The 20740-nt window shown below is 37.9% G+C and overlaps 1 protein-coding gene across 7 annotated transcripts in view; it reads right to left on the reverse strand.

Moving 5' to 3' along the window:
* Window positions 1–768: 768 nt before the first annotated feature.
* The window catches only part of mtss1lb (MTSS I-BAR domain containing 2b), a 265560-nt gene continuing 245588 nt past the window's right edge, over window positions 769–20740 (reverse strand). For 5 of the 7 annotated variants that reach the window (XM_028809688.2, XM_028809683.2, XM_028809687.2 and 2 more), the window contains 3 exons: window positions 11602–11778; window positions 6554–6719; window positions 769–5801 (listed from right to left, as the gene is read on the reverse strand). In XM_028809688.2, the coding sequence (XP_028665521.1) occupies window positions 4993–5801; window positions 6554–6719; window positions 11602–11778 (1152 nt within the window). In that variant the 3' untranslated portion in view covers window positions 769–4992. Of the gene's footprint in view, window positions 5802–6553; window positions 6720–11601; window positions 11779–17060; window positions 17211–20740 lie in introns of all 7 variants that reach the window. The other 2 variants (XM_051931520.1, XM_051931519.1) reach the window with 1 other exon arrangement.

A 20740-nucleotide genomic window follows, 5' to 3' on the forward strand; every position in this document is an offset into this window, starting at 1 on the left:
CACAAATTTAAAAGACAATGAAACAAAACATGCCAAGAACTTTAGCTGAGTTAAGCACTGAATCTGTGATGTCTCAACCCCAAACTAAAGAAAACCAATTAAAAGGTCCTTTTGTGCAGCGGGACTTATTTATCCCAGCAGCCTAAAAGAACATGTCAACCAAACAATAAAAAAAAAAAACACAAAAAATAAACAGAATTTAAAGAAACAAAGAAAATAAATCTGCAAGGAAAACAAGTAGCCTATGGCTGCCACTTGTGAAGCACAGCATGCTACCGCACAAATGTAGGCTAGGGTTATTTAGGGGATCTTTTTACTTCCAGATGAAATCATTTATAATACTATGGGTATTTTTTAATTAAGTAAATATTAATTTAAAATGGAGACCCCTTCAAAAAAATTCATTACAAAAATTTCTTATAACACATTTTTAGCTTTGGTGACATTCTCTGTTGTCAACAGCTGTGTGAAGGTTGGTGCTGATTTAACGCTCAAATGTAGAGAGAAATGCAGATGAATATCGTGAAAACACAGAGTTTGGAGTTCTTAATTAGTTTGAAAAATGAGTTAACAAATAAACAAACATATTATCAGGCTTTTAGTTTTCCAGCAAGGAAGAAATTCACAGAGCTTTCCTTCCCTAAGCAGCACTCAGTTCTAAGTTTGAATGAAATTGAGACAGTTGTACTAAGTATTGCCTTATATTTGGTCATGACTCATGTATATATATATATATATATATATATATGTATATATATACAGTATATATATATATAGGCATATAAATATTAAACAAAATAAAGAAAGAAATAAAACTGTGTCAGATTAAAAAAAGAACTTAGTAAATGAATCTTTTGATTACAGAACCTCTGCATTAGTGTTTCCTTGAACTGTTTCTCCAAAAATTGCCTCTTTAACAAATATCGAATGAGGAAAAATAAACATGGAAATATCTCACTGTAGTAATGAGCAGACTTCAGCTAAAACACACTTTTGAGAGCCTTCACCAGACTTGACTTTTGCCATTATTTCTAGACAATATTAGTGTCAAACACTGCTGCAATGCGACTTATACAATTAGTGTTCATTTCCTTTATATACAAGGTTATGACCTGTGCTTTACGTTAAAACTACTGATGAGATTCTGCCAACAGCTGGTGGTGGGGGGGACGTTCAGCCAGTGCCACCATCACAGAAATTTTACAAAAGGCTGTCTTCCAGCACTCTCAATGTCCGCATTCCCCCCTCATCATTTTGATCACATTCACCTAAGGTTGTCTACTAACATCTGCATCCTGCCATTTAAGAACATTGTGAACATCTGAATAGAGCAGAACACAGAGTTAATGACTTGTCTGTTCTATTATGGTTTACCAGCACTAAAAGTGTGAGAGGATACATGCCATCTGTCTACATTTAGTATTAATGCTGCTGTCAATGATTTACCCAAGCCATGAAGATAACTCAAATAGCAAAAGGTCTTCTTCCATTTTCCTTGTGTTGCATGGAGGTATTACATATGATTACATACACAGGCAGGACTTCTTTAGAATCTCTTCGCCTTTTTTGGCCTCGCCTCCGAGCGGTTCTAGTTTGTTTCAATGCCTCTGTTGTCATGCTGATTTCTTGAGGGTTAACCAAAATGGTTAATACCCACTACCAGCTACGATTTACAAATTGCCAACGAAAACCCTGTTCACGTCAACTAGGTTGACTAGCAGGGGCAGGCCCCCTCAGTGCTGTTCTAGCCCATGCCCAACCCATCTAGCACTTGCTCTAGATTCACTGACCTTGGCAGACAGAATCCCTGCAGACTCCAGAATCTCTTGACTGCACGTCACCCAACGCTACAAGACAAATATCTGCCATGGAGAGCCCCAAATTTCTACTTTCATTTCTCTCAACTCTTACAACAGAACTGGACTGACTGATAAATCGAAATGGCACACTTATTCCCTCCTTCACAAATTATTTTATGATTAGTATACAGTGTACATAATACATATTGGACATAAATTATATTTACATATATACATGAACCATATATACACACATACAAATTTCAACATTTTTCTAAGTCAAATTTCATATCATATAAATACATACCTTAGTGTGAGCTTTAAAATCTATTGCCTCATAATTTGTTGTATTGAATGGTTTTCCTATTGCTTTAGTAAAATGACTTTTTGTCGGACACATCAACAAAATGTGTCCATCTTATTTGATTAGAATGGCTTACAATGCCTGATTTATATGCAGCTGTTTGCTGCCTTTCTTTTTTTTTTGATTTGGCAATGGGAAATCCAGTTTTCCAAGGTTTTCCACGTACTCTGCCACATGCGGATTTTTTTTGCTCTCTCGTAATCGAGATGATAAGACCCACCCATCACCTCTTAGGGTGGGCAGTAATTATTCATTAAAAAATGTCACTGTATCTAGACATCTTCCACCTTCTGCCTTCTGTCAACCTCTCGTTCCAGCTGGCAGACAGAAGACTGCTAAAACAGTCACTGATCTACGAGTTAACAACTAATTTTTATCAATGACAAATGAATAAAAAGTGCTTCAGTAAAAATTTGGCATCACTCTATTTGAGTTACTTCGGCTGGGGTGCATAAAAACAATATTTCTTGTAATTTTGGTCTCCTTTTCCATTTTCCCTGAGCTTCTTTCCTTCCTTCTGCTTTCTTTCAAAGATCATTCTGGTACCCCAAAACATTAATTAAAGCCAATATGGCCAGAAACTTTAGTCATGGTTTTATTTTTAATATACAGTCCTAAAAAGTTATTAACATCAGGACACACTGAATAATATAATTACCATCTCATTACTATCATACTGTATATGGAAAGGATAAGCAAATAAACTACTGATCAAGCTCCTGGTCTTCAGACACTGACAAAGGCACTTACAGTAACTGCTCACACTCAGGACTAAAGTCTCGCCTGCTTGGTCTAGTAAACTACTAGTATTTGAACTGTGTTGAAAATGACAAAAAACAATATTGCACTTCTACAGATCATAGCAGCAACCGTTCCTGAAGAGTAGACAGCTGAGCTACCTGGGTCAGGGTGGAATTTAGTTAAAGCGCAGTCACCTTTACCACCACAACCATGGAATATTCAAACCTGGGGCCAACGTCTGGTCACTTCTCTTAAAGTGTATGCATATCTGGACACACATTCCTTAAACAAATCCCTCAACTATAAGTTTGTTTTCCAAACTAATCACACTATTTTCCCAAAAATATTTCAATTTTTGCAATTTACTTTGCCACTGACTAACCACCAGTGAAAACCGTATTTAAAATTTTAATATACTGTACTGTTCAATAGCAGATCTTCTTTAAACTTATCATTTTTACTATTGAGGCTCCCCCTGACTATGAATTTTTTTATTTACTAATTTTTTTGCCAATCACCAATTCTTTTTCTGAAAATTAAAAATGGAAATGTTAAATTTTAAAAAACGGTGTCACAAATACAGTAGAATTCTGCAAGTGTTGTACTGACAGGTAGCCTCTTCTATTTTTTCCAGCCAGACTATTCACAATTCCAAATGAAATGTAGTCCATGTCCTTTTCTTTCTCATACCTTACCCTATTCCCTATCTACATTTCATAGCCTTCTTTTAAAGCTTCATCCCTTTAATGTTTTCTTCTTATCCCCCTCATGCGATAACAACAATATCACCCTTCCAATCGCAATGCAAACCTTATCAAGAACAAACGGAAGCTGAAAATGGGTGGGTCTCATTCCCATACCATTTCTGATTTCAGTTCCATAAGTTACTTTTTCAAGAATATGCCTACATCTGTATAACGTATATAACGTGTCAAAACGTGTATAACGTGCTGGGCTCAAAACACTCTAAATACAATATGATTTTTTGAAAATATTCTCCAAATTATTCGCATTTATTTTATTTGCACTGTATGGTACTGTGGCAGTCATCGACAACTTAAAACTATGCTACCACCTAGTGGTTACTAGATGAATAACAATCCAAGTTGAAGCATTTTCTCTTGAGGGACAGTTAAAGACTTCAGTCTGAATAGTTGGAAACAACACAAGGAAGATGGCAAAACACTCAAAGCAACTTTTCTTTAAGCTGGGCAGTGTTTAGCATTTTTCTGCTGAACTTTGTCATTGCAGCATTGACTTTTTATGTTTTTACCATAAATGGTGAGCAAGTGGTCAGTCAATACATTATGTTGTCTGAAGAGTACTTTATTGCACTTAAAATTTAGGATGATTAAAAACAACCTGAGAGTGCATAATTTTAAATTACCTGCTACTAAAAAAAACAAACAAGTTGATTTTTGAAATTCTGTTTTTGTTAATGGCCTTCATTTTACTAATAAAATGGTATAATGCACCTATGATGACATGACATTAATTAATTTATACCATAATTTGATGAAGTTTGGGGTGTGTGTTTTAATTAAAGCTATGTAATAAATAAGTAAAGCCAAATGTTATATTAATAGCACAGGCAAATATATTCCACACTCTTAAACCGACCAGCTGGACAGGCAGATGCACAGCGAGACAAACAGAGAGACAAAGGGAAAAGAGAAAGCGCCGCCATGAAATGAAGTCATTGGATTGAGATGTCCAAAATGCTAGAAAGAAACTATGTTGTCAAGGCAAGTATGGCAATGCTTTTGAGTGAGCCAGGTCCATCAGCTCACATCCTCCTCCGTCATTTTATTCCTTGGCAGCTGGCTAAATGCGTTGAAGGTGGGTTGCGTCAGTGAAGTGGTTTGGAGTGGTTGATATATAAAACAGGGTCCCACAGGAGCTCAGTGCTTCGCTAAAAAGTCCAAACATCTGGTGTTGGATTAATCAGAACTTGAAAAACATGCGTCCATACACGCTAAAAGATAGCGGCCCAAGCCTTTTTTTCATTTATTTATTTATTCATTTTCATTTATTTACTTATGTCCTCTAAGGAGTCTGAAGTGTAAATTGAGTGATGGCCACAGTTTATCACAAAATCCGCGGGGCAGACCTGTCATTAGTGAGTGTCTTCCTCAGCCGCACACCTCTGCGAATTGCCACGAGCATATCCCCACCGGGGACAGGTTCTTGCGATGGGGTTGGCCCGGGAGGTGGAATAAGTGGGTCTTCACTGTGCTCCTCTCCAGGGAGTGTTGGGAAAGGAAACTGGCCATCCCCAAGAGCTTGAGCACTGGCCACCAGCTCACCAATCTTCTCTACTAGCTTGTGGCGGTTGGCTGCAAGTGCCTGGTCTTCTTCAGAGGCCATGTGGAGAGGTGGTGGTGGCTGTGCATACACACTCATTTCCAAACCAGCACTAGAACCCCAGGCTGTATTGGGCAAACTGAGACGTTTCGGAGAAGCCTTGGCATAATCCAGAGCATTCGGAGAGGTATCATCTGAGTAGAAGACGCACTCCTCGCTCCCAACTCTCGCTGGAGGGCCTGTGTAGCCTGGTGAATCGGGCACAGTAGGAGTTTTCACAGGCACTATTGGTGGCCGAATGGGTATAGGCCCAGCATTTGACAAAGTACGCCTCACTGAAGGTTTGGTAGAAGGGGTGCGGCGGATGGTAGCCACACCTGGGGTCCCACCTCCCCCTCCTGCTCCAGGCTGACCCACTTGTGCTGCTGCTCCACTGGGCAGGCCGGCAGTGCTGGCTGGCCGCTTGGTTTGAATCATGCGTCGGTAGTTCTGCGCAATGTTGCTATTGCGTGGGATGGTGGAGGACTTGTCAAACTCACTTTGAACGTCCCCCTCTACTTCCCCATTCACTGAGTAGCAGTCATAATCTGACACTGCAGACAGAGGGAAACACAATGTCAGCATAAGCACAAGGAACAGGACTGAAAGGTTCTCCAGAGGAACCTCTTTCTTTACATTTATTTGTACCTCTTCTTCTATCTGCAAAGCAGCCTTTGAAATATAAACCCTCATCTTTTATTTAAGACATGCCTTTAGGCTCTGCTTCTGAATCTTAAAGGATAATTCTTAGCTCGATAATCTGAACTTTCATAGTTATAATTTGATCAAAAACAAACATAAAGATGGTGAAAATGTGATCTCTTGCAAGTTTTGTTACATCCTATGGAGAGTTGGTTGTTTTAGAATCTTGTAAGATATGCTGCAGGTTTTTGAAAGGAAGCATTTTAACTAGTACTGGTACAGCACTTCACAGCACAACCAGATATTAAACCAGATTTTAACTTTTTGGCATGTCATGTGCTTTGCTTTATACAGCATATCATGCTGAAATATGCTAAGCAGTTCATTTATAAAGAACAAAAAGTAACACAATTCCATCGTGTACACAAATTCTTCATTTGCTAGGACTTCTGACAGTGTACTTCCTGTGAGAAGATGGTGCAACTGCCTCTAAAAATGACATCTTCAGTGATGCTGTTTGCATATACAGTACATGTGTAAGTACTGGCAAACCCCTCATATTCCAACAGACACATCAAAAAAAACTGAACTGTTAAGCATACATGATTAATATTTTAAACTTTTGGCTCTAACCTCTCCAGCACTATATCACTATTCTAATTACCTTGAGATGGAATAGTATCCTCCGAGCAGGAGGGTGTTGTAGTCTGGGTGCTGTAGCCACTAGAGTATTGCAAGGAGTCGCGACTGCTTTTCTGGTGTTCCATGCTCAGCCCACGTGTAAGAACCATTGCAAGATCACTGGCTGCTGGCGAAACCTCTTCACCATGCTGGAAAACACATGACAAGAAAATGGTAAAATTATAATCTGCAACTTCAGATCAGTCAACTAAAGATTCTACTTTATATAGCACCTTTAATGGTCATCCTATACTGATTTTTTTCTTGTGTTAGATTGAATATCATCAAAGCACTTAAGATGAATATAACTCTGGTCAAGACTCCAGGACATCTCAGTGTTGTTGTGTCTCTGTAAATTTTGTTGACTTCTTCTTTGACCCAATGCTGACAGGAAGGGCAGTGACGGCCTGCAACCTTAACTTGATAGGAGGGTTAGAAATTTGCTGGATAAATTAATGGCTAATTCATGTTCCTTCAGCCAAACACTATAAAGCAGGAAGGTTAAGTGGCAAAGCAAGAAGTAATATTTCAACCTCCTAGTTTGTGGCTTCCACCTCTGTAGCCACCTAATTACACTCTCTTTCTAATAATGTAAAAGGATATTAGAAAGATCCTGTTACCGCTAAAGTGCAGAAATCAGTTATTCTACAGATTATCTAGGTAATGTGCAGATTAACTAGGGTGATCCGTTAAAGTGCCGAAAATTGTTTCATTTCTCAAATTACCTACGTAATCTGCAAATTACCTAGATAATCTGCACATTACCTACTAGGCACTTGTTAAAGTGAAAATAAGATCTTTGCTGGAACAACAGCAACGTTTCTGTACGCTTAAATTAACAATGTTATTTATTTATTTTTCGATATCTAAAGAATCAAGTCAATACAATCAAACAATCAACAAATGAGTTGATAGAATCAATCATCAATCAATTAAAAAACTATAATACAAAGAATCAAACGGTTTAAAATATTATTACAATTAAGGAAATGAATTTGCAAAACATATGAAAAAATTATGCTTACTTATTAGTGCAATCTAAAGATTGGTGACACTTTGAATTACATAGCAATTGGTCTTTGCGACAAGCACACCTATTTGTGGTACATTTAGATTTGCAGTCACATTTTCTGAAACCCTGCCCAGTACCAAGGGATTGTTTTATTGCTGTTTGACGTAAAGATATTTCTACAGCAGGGACATCTTCTTTCGTTAAAAATCTCTCTTTCCAAACACTGAATTCAGATTTTGCATACAATTGTTTTAAAATACCCGTTTCAGTAACAAGTTTATAAAAGCCATCCTCTGTTTTACTAAGAATCACAGCTAAAATCGAGCGGGCATCAGTTTTTGCTCTGTCTACTTCGGGAACTTTAATTCTCACAGTGACACCTTCATCGACATTTGGGTGCTTTGCATTAGAAACTGCTAACATTTTCTTTGCTTGCTTTTCTAAACCTTTCTTGGCTTCGTCACGCTGTATTTTCTGATCCATATTCTTTTTACAGATGTTGCACAATACATTCTTACCATACCCTTCCTCTTTAGGATCTATTTCACCACAAATTACGTGAACAAACATATCACACGATTTACACTTGTGAGCACCTGATGCTGCTTTTGAGCAAACAATACAGACCATGTCTTGTATAGTTCTCTTTACAGGCTCTGTACGAAACTGTGACGGCGATTCTGCTGAAGTTGAGGGTAACTCAGTGATGACTTCTTCAACATGCAGAGGTGATTCCTTGGAGGTGCAGGGTAACTGAATATTCTTCATAACTGTATCCTCAATCAATATACTATCGATAAATTCTTGTATTTCTATAGGTGATTCTGTAGAAGCAGGGGATAACAGAATGTCCTCTTGATAAGATTTGACTGTGATCCCATAATCACAGTCTCTTGTGAATCTTCTAATTTTTCAAGGTCTTCTTCAGTATTTATCGAATGTAATACACTTTGTGGTATAATAGAAGAAGACATTCCCACTTTTGCGGGACAACCGAACATGGCTTCGTATGGACTTCTTTTAATTGCAGAATGATAGCCACGATTCTTCATGAATTGTACAAATCGTACGCCCTCACTCCACTTGTTAGTTTGGTTATCAGCCATCCAAGTACAGTAGTGAGCATGTTTTCAATGTCTTGATTCGCTCGTTCTACACTTCCTTGACTTTGGCTGTGTCTAGGTTTGCCATTAACCATTTTGATTTCTGGCCACAACTGTGTTACACATTCTAAGATTTTATTACAAAATTTGCGTCCGTTATCAGAATGCAAAATACTTGGAGCGCCAAAAAGGAGAAAAACATCAAGCAAGTTATAGGCTACTTCATCCGCCCGTTTTGATGTGAGCGGCTTCAATACAACAAATTTTGTTAAGTGGTCTTGGTATACGAGAAGAAACTTAAACTTTCCATCTGGTTGAGATTGGTAATCGATGAGATCCACCTGGCATCTGCTATTGAAATGCGAAGAAATAATCGGCTTTACAACAATCCCTTTTTTCGCACTTTTTTGGTTTTGTTGACAAGGTTCGCATAAATCCAAAAACATTTTTATTTGGGCTTGGGTTATGTTTTTATAAAGTGTATTTAATTGCTTGATCATTCGGTCTCTTCCACTGTGGCCAATTGACAAATGAGTAGAATACAATATGTCAAACAATTCTTCGGCATGGACAAACTTTTTCACACTTTCTCACGCATCTGACAACGGCTCAATGACTTTTTCACAGCCTTGTACAGTCAACACATCATACCTTTGAATTATTCGATAAACTCGAGATGATTCTTTCTTCTTGGAAACTTTTATTCGCTTTACATCTTCAATTATGGAATCATACTTTCGTTTTGTCATTAAAACACTATTATATTTTGAATCTTCGCTAAAGAGGTTTGCGAAGAATCTTTTCTTCTTTTTACTCACCAATTTGGTGCTTGCTTGCATGCTAGGAGTTAAATTTATCAGCTTTAAAAAAAATCACGACACAAATTCACACGCTAACAGGCAGAAATGAATTTGAAAACAGAATTAGCTATGTTACACACTGGCAACCGACACAAATTATGAGAAATAAAAACAACCGGCGACAACAAGACACTGGCGAAACCAAACTAAAACTGGAGGGAGAGGGGGAAGGAGTAGGGAAAGGAAATGAGAGAAACAAACTTTTGAACTTTAACGATGTGCACATTACCTAGGTAAAATGCGGAAAACTCTTGATTCCGCACGTTAACGGAGCAAATCAGTTAATCTGCAGATTAGCTAGGTAATGTGCACATTAACGGCTTTCGAGCTTTAGCGGTAACATATACATTAATACAATTTAGAATAAATCACAGACTACTGTGCAAGAGTTCCCATGTTCATGGAGCACATGATTGGAATTATAGTTATGATCATTTTTATTGCGCTTCTTCATATCTTACAGACAGGTAAGCACAAGACAACTATCAAGATCAGGACATATTTGACCAAACTTTAACACATTTATTTACTACTGGAGCATAGACTTGCTCAGGGTCACAGTGAATCAAAGGCAGCTTTAACGTCCAATGTCCTAGCTACTGGTATATTTCTTATTTTGCAATACCAGGGGTCTGCAGGTGATCCTTGCCTAGGCATATTTTACTTGCCTTGCTTTTCCAGCAGCCACTTCAGAAGAAGTCATCCACCTGAAGCTAAGCAGTCTTGGATGTGGGACCAACCAGGAAAAGCTTGGGTTGCTGCTGGAAGAGGTGCTGGTGAGGCCAACAGGGAGGGCCTAAACTGTGGTCTGAAAGTGAACCCCAATGTACCAATGCAGTGATGGGGACACTGTGCTAGAAAAATGATGCCATCCTTCAGATGAAATGTAAAACTAAGGATTTGACTCCTTGCGGTCATTAAAGTTCCCCGGGCATCCTTTGTAAAGAGTTGGGTGTATCCCGTTGTCCAGGCTAAATTGTCCACCACAGCTTCATCGTTCTGGCCCCCTAATCATTCTCAGTCTCTGATTGGCTAACTATCTCTTACCCCTTCACCACCTCATAGCTAAAGTGTGGTGAGTGTACTGGTGCCAAATTGGCTGCCATCGCATTATCCATATGGATGCTGCACATTAGTGGTGGTTGAAGTGGCTCTCCATTCACTACGTAAAGTGCTTTAAGTAGTGAGAAAAGCTCTATATAAATGTAAAGAATTATTATTATTATTTATTATCAGGTACGTGTTTACTGTAACTGAAAGTTACTCTAGATTAATGAATAAAACATACTACAAAAATACCCAATATTCAAATGTTACCTAAACATGTCATTTAAATGGTCAATTAAATATTCCACTAAATTCTGTATGCATCATCCATTCTTGTATTTTCTATACTCGCTTCATCCATTAGAAGGTTAGAATATGCTGGGGCCTGACATAGTGTTTGAAGTAAGGTAAGAACCAACCAAGGTTCTTTCATTGCAGGACACATTCATTCACATTCTCCCAATTACTGCAACTTGCACATCATTTGTGTGTGATTGATGACCAGACTATCTGAAAACCCATGTGAACATGAGATAAATATGCAAAGCTTCTACAGACATTGACCAGGCCAGAAGCTGAATGTAGGCCACTGGCCCTCTGAGGTTAACACCACTAACAAATGCATTACCATGTCAGTGTGAGCCATGGTGTTACTGTGCCAACCACTTGTAAAACCTTTCCAAGAAAATGAAAATAACCTGGAAGGAGTGGGCTACAGTAAATGAATATTAAGTATCATGTCTATTCCTCTACACATATATTGCATGTATTCTGTAGGTAAGTTATATTAAATAGACTGAAAATAATCTATGATTAATGATGTTTAATAAATTCAGCATTACAAGTATTATGATATAAACCACTTAAAACAGGATTCATTACTAATAATTAAATAATTCATTTGCACTTAGGATTTATTAGCAATAATTAAATAATACATTTCCATTTTAGTACCTGGAAGAACTTTTTCAATTGTTTTTCCATCATTTATGATAGCAGGCCACTTTACCTTTGCAGCAATGGTGGCTGGAGTCATTCGGGGTCGCTGCGGGTCTTCTGGATGTAATGCAGCATATCCAGGCTGGGGAGGAGTTGTTTCAGGATCTCGTAGACGGTCCACAGGCTCCTTCTTTCGCTGCAATGTGTTGACTACTGGCTGGTCATAGGGACCAGGCTTGGACCAGTCCTGGAAAAGGGGATTATTGCTCACATATAATGGAAAAAAGTAACTCTGTAAACCAGGGAACATAGTTAGAAACCAACAGGTTGCAAAGCAATATCAGTTATTGCTATTTGTTTACGGAAAATGCTTGTATCATTTTCTAATCAAACATTCTGATGTTTTGATTATTACGCTATATCCATATAAGATTAATGATGAATTGGTCTATGTTACGGGTTTATAAAACACCAAAAATAAGAGTACAAATGACCCTAAGTCTAGTCAGTAACACTGATGATTCATGTGCATCTAATGCTATGGTGTTTTACGTATACAGTAAATCCAGTAAAATCTAATTATAAAGTATTAAGATAAAAATAAATAAAATGAACAGTAAATTTCTGCATGCATTGAATTGTCTGCATTCATTTTCTAACAAAACAAAATAATGCAAAAAATTACACAAAACATTAGTTAGCTGAGTTATACTATTTAGTGTTGCCTCATCCCAAAATTCCAATTGAGGAGACAGTAAAATGGCTATAGCCTGAAGGTTGTCTCATAAGCTGAACCATTTGCAAAAAGCCAATTTATGAGAAAACCTCCTTTATTCATATATTATATTTAACGTATCCACCATTGCATTATAATGCACAAGCAACAAAATTATATGCCAGCAATACATTTTTTTCTATGACTCAGTGCTTACCAGAAAAGTGGTATTTCAAAAAAATATTTCAACAGTTTAGTATCCCTTTAATCTTCCACTTCTTAAACCTGCTGTTTCCACCACAGTGTCACAGGGAGCTGAACACTCTGACAAAGGTGTCAGGTACAAGGCAGAAGGCAACCGTGTGTGAGATTCTGATCAATTTCCAAGGCACATTCCTGCATGTACCAACTTAATTTTATTTTTCCTGACCTGTACATTGTGCATTTTGTCACGATATGGAGCTGACTGAAGTTTCTAAGCTCTGTGCTAACCACTGTGCTACCATAAAATGGAGGAATATTTTGTACAAATTTAAATAAATAAAGTGAAAACTGACAATAAATAAAGAAAACTAACATGAAATGTGAGAGTAAATAAATGTGTCACAAAATGTTATTTTTGGTGCTTATTCATTTATTCAATTTTGTCCATAACATTCCTCCAAACACAACATGAAATAAGGCTTAAATTTAAAACTGTCACTTTCACTCGTCAGAGATGAGAGGGCGGGCTCTAGTGGGTGTTGTGTTTTAATTGGTGAATCGTCAGTACACTGGACTTAAACCTTCAGCCATCAAACACATACATTCCACATGCAAGTTCCTAATGATGAGTTTGGAGTTTATAGAATTAAAGTAGCTGCTTTGCACAGTAATTCTGGGCCACTTTTTCTTGCACTCGTAATGGAGATGCACAATAACAACTTTGGTCAAGCGCATGAGCCACAGGATTCACAAGTCAAGCCAAGTACGTACGTCCACTCTGCAGACGATTCACCAATCAAAAAACAGAACTTGTTAGAACCTGTTTATGGGAATGTTACGTTGCATTTATGGGAATCTTACAGACAAAATAAATAAATAAGCAACAAAAAGCATTCTGTGACACATTTATTTATTTATGTTCACATTTCAAGCTTTTTTTCTTTCTATATTGTTACTTTTTACAATACTTTTGTTGACTTGCGTATTTATTTCATTTTGTCGAAAATATTCCTCCATACCATACTGGACTGTTTTCATCCATCCATCCATCCAGTTTCCAACCCGCTGAATCTGAACACAGGGTCACGGGGGTCTGCTGGAGCCAATCCCAGCCAACACAGGGCACAAGGCAGGAACCAATCCTGGGCAGGGTGCCAACCCACCGCAAGACACACACAAACACACCCACACACCAAGCACACACTAGGGCCAATTTAGAATCGCCAATCCACCTAACCTGCATGTCTTTGGACTGCGGGAGGAAACCGGAGCACCCGGAGGAAACCCACGCAGACGCGGGGAGAACATGCAAACTCCACGCAGGGAGGACCCGGGAAGCGAACCCAGGTCCCCAGATCACCCAACTGCGAGGCAGCAGCGCTACCCACTGCGCCACCGTGCCGCCCCTGGACTGTTTTGTAAAATAAAAAATATTTGATAATTTATGTTCCTGCAATCAAGAATGCTAGAGAATGCACACTCAAAATTATCAAGATAAACAGAATGTTTTAATTTTTATGTCTGCTTAAAGTTTTTTTTCTCTTTATTACAATTTATGCTTTACATAACAGTTTACATATATGCCATGAAAATATTACAGATAATTACACAATGGGGGGGGGGGGATCTAAAACTTGAAGGTATAACCTGATGAACAGGCATGTTGGGCTCATCATTGCCCACATCTATACAGCGTATAGAGGTGACTAATAAGGCTCAGTTACTGTACATAGCACTATGATGTTGAGTGATGTTATTCTTGCAAAGTAAAACACACTTGTGAGGTTTCATCTAGAACACTGTGTGCAGTTCTGGCCTCCATTTTACAAAGTCCAGAAAAGCACTAACAGACTGATTGAGGATAGTGCAGTATGAGTTTTGAGGTAAAATTAGGGAGAGGATTCTTCTTAGATTGAGAACATGCAGATTAGGAGGTGACATGGGAGAAGTTCTTCAACAGAAAGACAGGAAACACAATTATGAACAAATCTGACATCAGCTTGAAAAAGTTTTGTTTCACAGGAAGAGCTACAAATAAGAGGAAGAATACCTCAATGTAGCAGCTATTGTACTCTGGGGAACCTAAAAATCTCAATTTGATAATGTATTGCAAAATTTAAATGGCTAGGGGTTAATCAGCTATGCTGGTTTGAATAACTTTTCTCGGTTTTCACATTCTTAATACCAGCATGTGCAACCCACCCTTATTTGGAATTATACAACTGACTGTCTAACCAAGATGAATCAATTCAATTTTTCCCCAATTGAAACTGTGTGTAAGGAGCACTCATGTATTCCTAACATACAGGGAATGTACTTCAGATGTTTCTGAATTCTGTATTTCTTTCAATTCATTAAATTGTTGGTGTCCACATTCAATCTGTGTGAGACAGGCCCGGGGACATGTGGAGTATCTGGTGTAAAGTCCTGAGATCGATCAGGCTGAGCAGACCTTATTTCCGCACTGCTTGCTTGGCAGACTGATGGCTAACGTTCTGTGTGAGCAACTTAGACAAGGACCATTTTTGTGTGTGCATTCATGCCTTCTGATGGACAGGCAGCCTGTGCAGGACTGCACTTGATGAAGTCTAGATAGAATTCAGCCCTTGGTGATCCCGTACTGGCAGAAATAAATTCAGAAAATGAATGAATGATGACCTGACCATAGGATATACTAATTCACTGATTTAAGTTAATCCTCCTGTCTTAGTGAATCTTCTACTGTTTATCTGCACAGTTCTTAATAGCGCACTGCCTGTCTGGAGGTTGGTTGTTCTCCCCATATCTGTGCAAGCTCTTCCCCAAGTTCTCTGAGTTTCCTCCCAAATCCTAAAGACAAACCTGTCAGATTGACTGCCATCTATAAACTGGTCCCATTGGTTATGCAGATTCAATAATAAATGGATGTTTCTCTGTATGGAATGCCATTATAGCAATCAAAACTTTAATTAGGCTAGTTTTGTATTCTTTCCGAAAGTATCCAAGGTCACCAACTATTTATTCTGTTCAATAACCTGAAGCACATGACACGGTAGCTCTTACTACTGTGGCTTGCATGGAAATACAGCATCTTTAAAGTTAAAAAGGACAGCATAAAAGTTACTAAGCTGTCTGTCTGATAGAGCTATTATTAAAGTGCTTTATTTTGCTAAAATTCTTAAAATGTTCAATTTTGTTCTATTTTCTTCATATGAGAAGCATATAAACATATATTCGAGCACTTGCTTCATTCCTATTAATTCAAATAAGGTGGTGGCTTTTTACAGCATGGCTACATGGAAAGTCAGATGGAGACTCTTTGTGTAGACATTAAGTCACTTCCTAGGATCAAACCAAAATGGCTAACACCATCCACTATAAGCTGGCAACCAAAGAAACATCTCTAGATGAACTAGAGAGTTTAAACTATGTCCTGATAAATATACAAGGATAAATCATAAAGTAAAGGCAATTTACTTTAAGGATAACCTCTGACGCAATTCAACACATTTACAGTGGCTTTTGGGTAGTTCAAACACACATAGTGCAGCACTCTGCCATTCGTTTAGTCAAAGCCAAGGTCATATGAACATGGATGCTCCTCTGCTTGATTGCACCAATGCTGAACAACACACCGTAGTGAGATTTCTTTGTGCAGAGGGAGTGAAGCCTGCTGAAATTCACCAAATGGTGTTGGCTTGTGCAGATCATTAAGCTGTTTGGGTACCCATCTTGTATAAACTTTATGGTAATCCGAGTCATCAAGCATGATGGCATGTACAGAATTAAGAGCTGATATCCAAATGTGTAGCAGTAGTGGACAACGTAATCTGTCAGATTTCTCTAATGAAGGCATCCACCATGTCGATGCGAGAGAGATGTTGATGGTGGACCAGATTGTGCTTCATCAGATACACTTGTTCTTTCTGTTTTAAACATTTGTACCCACTCATAAATGTTTCGTTGAGTTATGCGGTTTTCACTTTTGTACTGAGTCAACTTTGGTGAATTTCAGCAGGTTTCATTCCCTCTGCTTAAAGAAATCTCACTGCAGTGCGTTGTTCAACATTGGTGCAATCATGCAGAGGAGCATCTATGTTCATCTGACCTTGGCTTCAACAAGACTAATGGCAGAGCACTGTGCATATTTGACCTACCCATAAGCCATTGGGAATGTGTTGTATTGTGTCAGCTTCTATCTCTTGTGGTTACAGCATCATTTTTAAATTGCCTCTACTTTTCGACTAACCCTCTTATTTTTTCAAAACCTTTTCCCACTAATTGTCTAAAATTGGACCCTTCAGTCAATAATAATTGTTGATTTTAATAATGCATTTTTAATTATTGCTGCAAATGACTGCTGTGGCAGTTTTCACAAGGAGAAGGTGTGTGATATTAATATCTTGCATTACACAGTGCAAGTCAGAGCAATTTGGCTTAGGTCAAGTTAACAGTCACTGCCTGTAAAAGAAACCGAGGCAAAGAAGCAAATGAATGGATCAATGAGAGAAATCAACAAAACTAAAAGCAAACCAAAGCAAATTAAAATTAAACAAGAGTTAGTGCAAAGAAATACAGCAAACTGAACACAAAAAAGCAATGCAAATTAAAATGTGCAAATGAAAACAAACCTTCCAGCAAGGAACCCTGGATGAAGGTGTGTAAATGTCAGTTCCGAGGGGATGGTTATGGGATGGGGACGCAGGAAGAATGACAGAGAGAGGCCTGATGGAGCCAGTGAAAGACAGAACAGGGCGGAAGGTAGCGAAGGAAGAGCCACACTGCAGAATGGAAAGACAAATTAATGAGAGCAGGCATGACCTTAAGCATTCCCTACAAGTGAAACTCATACTGGAGCAAGGGGGGGCAGAGGGATGGGGTCTTCTCTGTCTTAGCTAATTTAGATCATCCAGTGATCCCAACCACAGTGTTTCAGAGCCCTTTTTGTTTTTCAGTGACCCAAGCTTTAAAATATGACAGAAAGCTTTTCTGACCTACACCTAGCTGGAAAACTCAACATTTATTTAATGAATATAATGGAGTCAACTCAAGTAAAGTCTATTTTGAAAGAGGAAACAATGACAAAATTTCTAAAAATATTACTAAAGCAGCAAAGGACATATTACAGCATAAAATCTACAATCTAGTTCTGATTTAAAGTGGTCATTGGTACCCCATAGATACATCCCAAATCAGCCATCTTCTGAGACAGTTCTGCATGTAAGGAAGCACTAGCCAAGCTTACTGTACATTCTTAATTCTATTCTTTGTGGAAAGCTACAAATGTGCATAATTTGTCTAAGTGACCATGATAAACAGTGACAAGGTTTTAGCTGAATGAATAGATACACATGTTGGCTCCATGCACATCATCAGAATTGAAGCATTTTACACCCAGAAGAGTTATGACAGCAAGGAATCCTTGCCGTGCAAGTTCACTTTAAAAATCTACATAAGGTACAGTAAATGCAATATACACACCTCAGAAATGCACAGACCACTGCAAATGCAAAGCAACACAAATTTATGCAACATACTGTATCCCAAACTGCCACACACAGAGGCTTAGTTGAGATTCTCCTTGGAAACATTTGCAATACCCACCCACACAAAAAGACAAGGTGAAGCACAAGAGTGAAAGAGGAAAGAAGAGAGTGAGCAAGTGTGCAAGAACCCTGATGGGATGGAAGGGGTGAGTGGGATAATAAACATTACTGTCAATAAAGAAAGAAACAGGTTTACTTCCTTTATGTAAATATTTCCTTGATTATTAGACTGGATTGAGCTGTTTTGAGAATGATTATAGCGCATGTTTATTTATTTTATAAGAAATACTGCATAAGATTCAAAGAAAATTCAGAAATGTATGATATTCATTCCTGCATTAAAGTTTGAAGTACAGTATACAAATAATACTGAAGTATATGAATATACTCTTTAATTATTCCCTGTAGTAGTGCTATTTCAAAGGAGCGGTCTCTAGAGTGGTAGAAGCCAACAATCCAAGTTGGACTAAAATTGGACATCGAAGAACTCGCAGATGCAGAAATCAGAGGTAGCATGTTACGGGCACCGACTTTGACAGCACTTGCTATGTAAAACTGATGCTGTAATGCTGTAGTGCTGCTCATTTTATGATGTGCTTTGTAATAGGAATGTAATTATATACAATTAACACAGAGCGGTTGATTATTCTATGATAGACTGCCGCTGTCTTTGGGGCTGGTTCCTGCTTTGTGCCTGATGCTGCTAGGGTTAGGCTTCAGTGCCTACAAACCAGAACTGGACCAAACAGTCTGAAAAATAGATAGATGGATGGCTGCTCGATTATGAAGCACTTCTAATTCGGTTTCATAGCTGTTCATCATTTTGTAAAGTGTTTTAAGAAAGCACTCTCTAAGGATACCATAGTGAATTAACACACTTCTGTCATGCATTTTAAAATAAGTGTTTCTCTGTATGCTACAGTTCAGTTGCTTACTTTGTGACGGTGCACTTTGTGAAATAATCATTGTATAAAAAGGACTGATTTATTCTTTGAACAACTTTACTTTGACTAGCAAATTGCACATCATATCATTTCTAAAATTGTCAAATAACATTTTAAGATTTTTCAGAATGTGTGATGACTTATAAAAAATACATTCATCACTTGTAAAACCCACTTATTTCAATACAGGGTCACTGGGATTTAAGAGAATAAACACCTTTGAGATATCTGTTAGGGCTTTCCATTATAAAAGTAATCTCATTATGGTCAAACAATAACAATCCAGTAATTACAGCTCCTGGACAATGGATTTAGAATCTTGGCTCTTTCACTGCCTTTCTGGGGTCTGCATATTTTGTCAGTAAGAACAAAAGAGGTCTGACAAACATGAAGAAACCATTCTAACCATCAAGCTCATTTGGTTAGTTGATAGCTAAGAAGTCGCAAAAGCTCATTCAGATACATTTTAAAAGTTGTCAGTATTTCTGCTGCAACTATTGTACATGACTTGGTAAGATTCCCCTAGCTCTTTGTGAGATTCTGTCTTCGATGAGCTTCCCCTTCATTTCCACCAGTGTCCTTGAATACACATCCCACTAACTGAAAGAAAGCTGCTGGACAAACTGCATCTCTGCCCTGCCTTATACCGCCTGTGCGGGTTAAGCTGAATAGTCACTGACCCGGTGTGAACCAATGTCGAGGTTTATGTCACAATGCCCTGTCATCAACTGACGCCCTGTATGCTGTTGGTTCCTCCTTTGCAGCTGATGCTGCTAGGACAGATCCTTCATTAACACTAAAATTAAATGTGGGTCCTGAAAAATTAATGCATTTTTTATTTATACATCTAAAATACATTTTCTGTTGTACATCAGGAATGCATTTATTTTGGCTGAATTAAATTTCCTTGACATTCAAGCAATTCCTTCAGCTTTCTTAACTCCTTAATCTTCACTATCAAAGCATGGTAATTTTTTTTCAAACAAAATTATATAAATAAAGTATATTTTCTCTGCCAAAGAAGCAACATGTAATAGCAAAGATCATAATACTATGTGCAAAAATAAATAAACTTTAGTGGTATCTTTGTTTTAATAAAGCATGAGTTGCTTTGTGTTTTTTATTATGAAGCCTACAATTCTGTTTACATCATACAACACAGTTCAGAAGTGATCTACTTTGGTTATTGGCATTTTTAAAAACCATAGAGTATATTCTGCTTTGTTTTAATATTGCCAAAACACATAATAAAGTTTTTCAAAGAGTCAGTAACCAGAATGTTTACGGTTTTAACTTCTGGAATTTTTAAAATGGATTTTGAGTGGTCCAGTATTTCAGTCTTTGAGCATAAGCAGTGCATACTTGTTGTTTTGTCGGAGCAAATTCAATGACTGACTCTTATCTTTTACAGATGCAGCAACTGTTGTGTAAAATCTATTACATCAGCTCCACAATGTAACTTTAGCACAAGGCACTCCTAACCTGTGCCAGTGCTAAAGTTTAGCAGAATTTGCACTCAGGATTCCTTTAATCGTTTACTTTTTTTGTGTTTCCTTTCAAGCAATTTATTGCGGAAGCCTGGAGTGAAATTAATAAATCATTGCTACTGTGATAACTGAGACACTTGGACAAAATATTTCCAGTTTCTGGAATGCCTTTGTTGTGCCGTTACTGTTACATTGTGCTTATCGAATGATTACAAATCATTATTATTCTGAAGTTTAAATTTTACTTATTGTGCATTAAAGACATCTTTTTGGATTCCATTTGCACTGCTGTCCTTGTTGAGATACAATTCCCTTTGCCAGGCATTTGTGTGTA

The sequence above is a fragment of the Erpetoichthys calabaricus genome, chromosome 9 (assembly GCF_900747795.2).
Source record: "Erpetoichthys calabaricus chromosome 9, fErpCal1.3, whole genome shotgun sequence".
Classification (NCBI taxonomy): domain Eukaryota; kingdom Metazoa; phylum Chordata; class Cladistia; order Polypteriformes; family Polypteridae; genus Erpetoichthys; species Erpetoichthys calabaricus.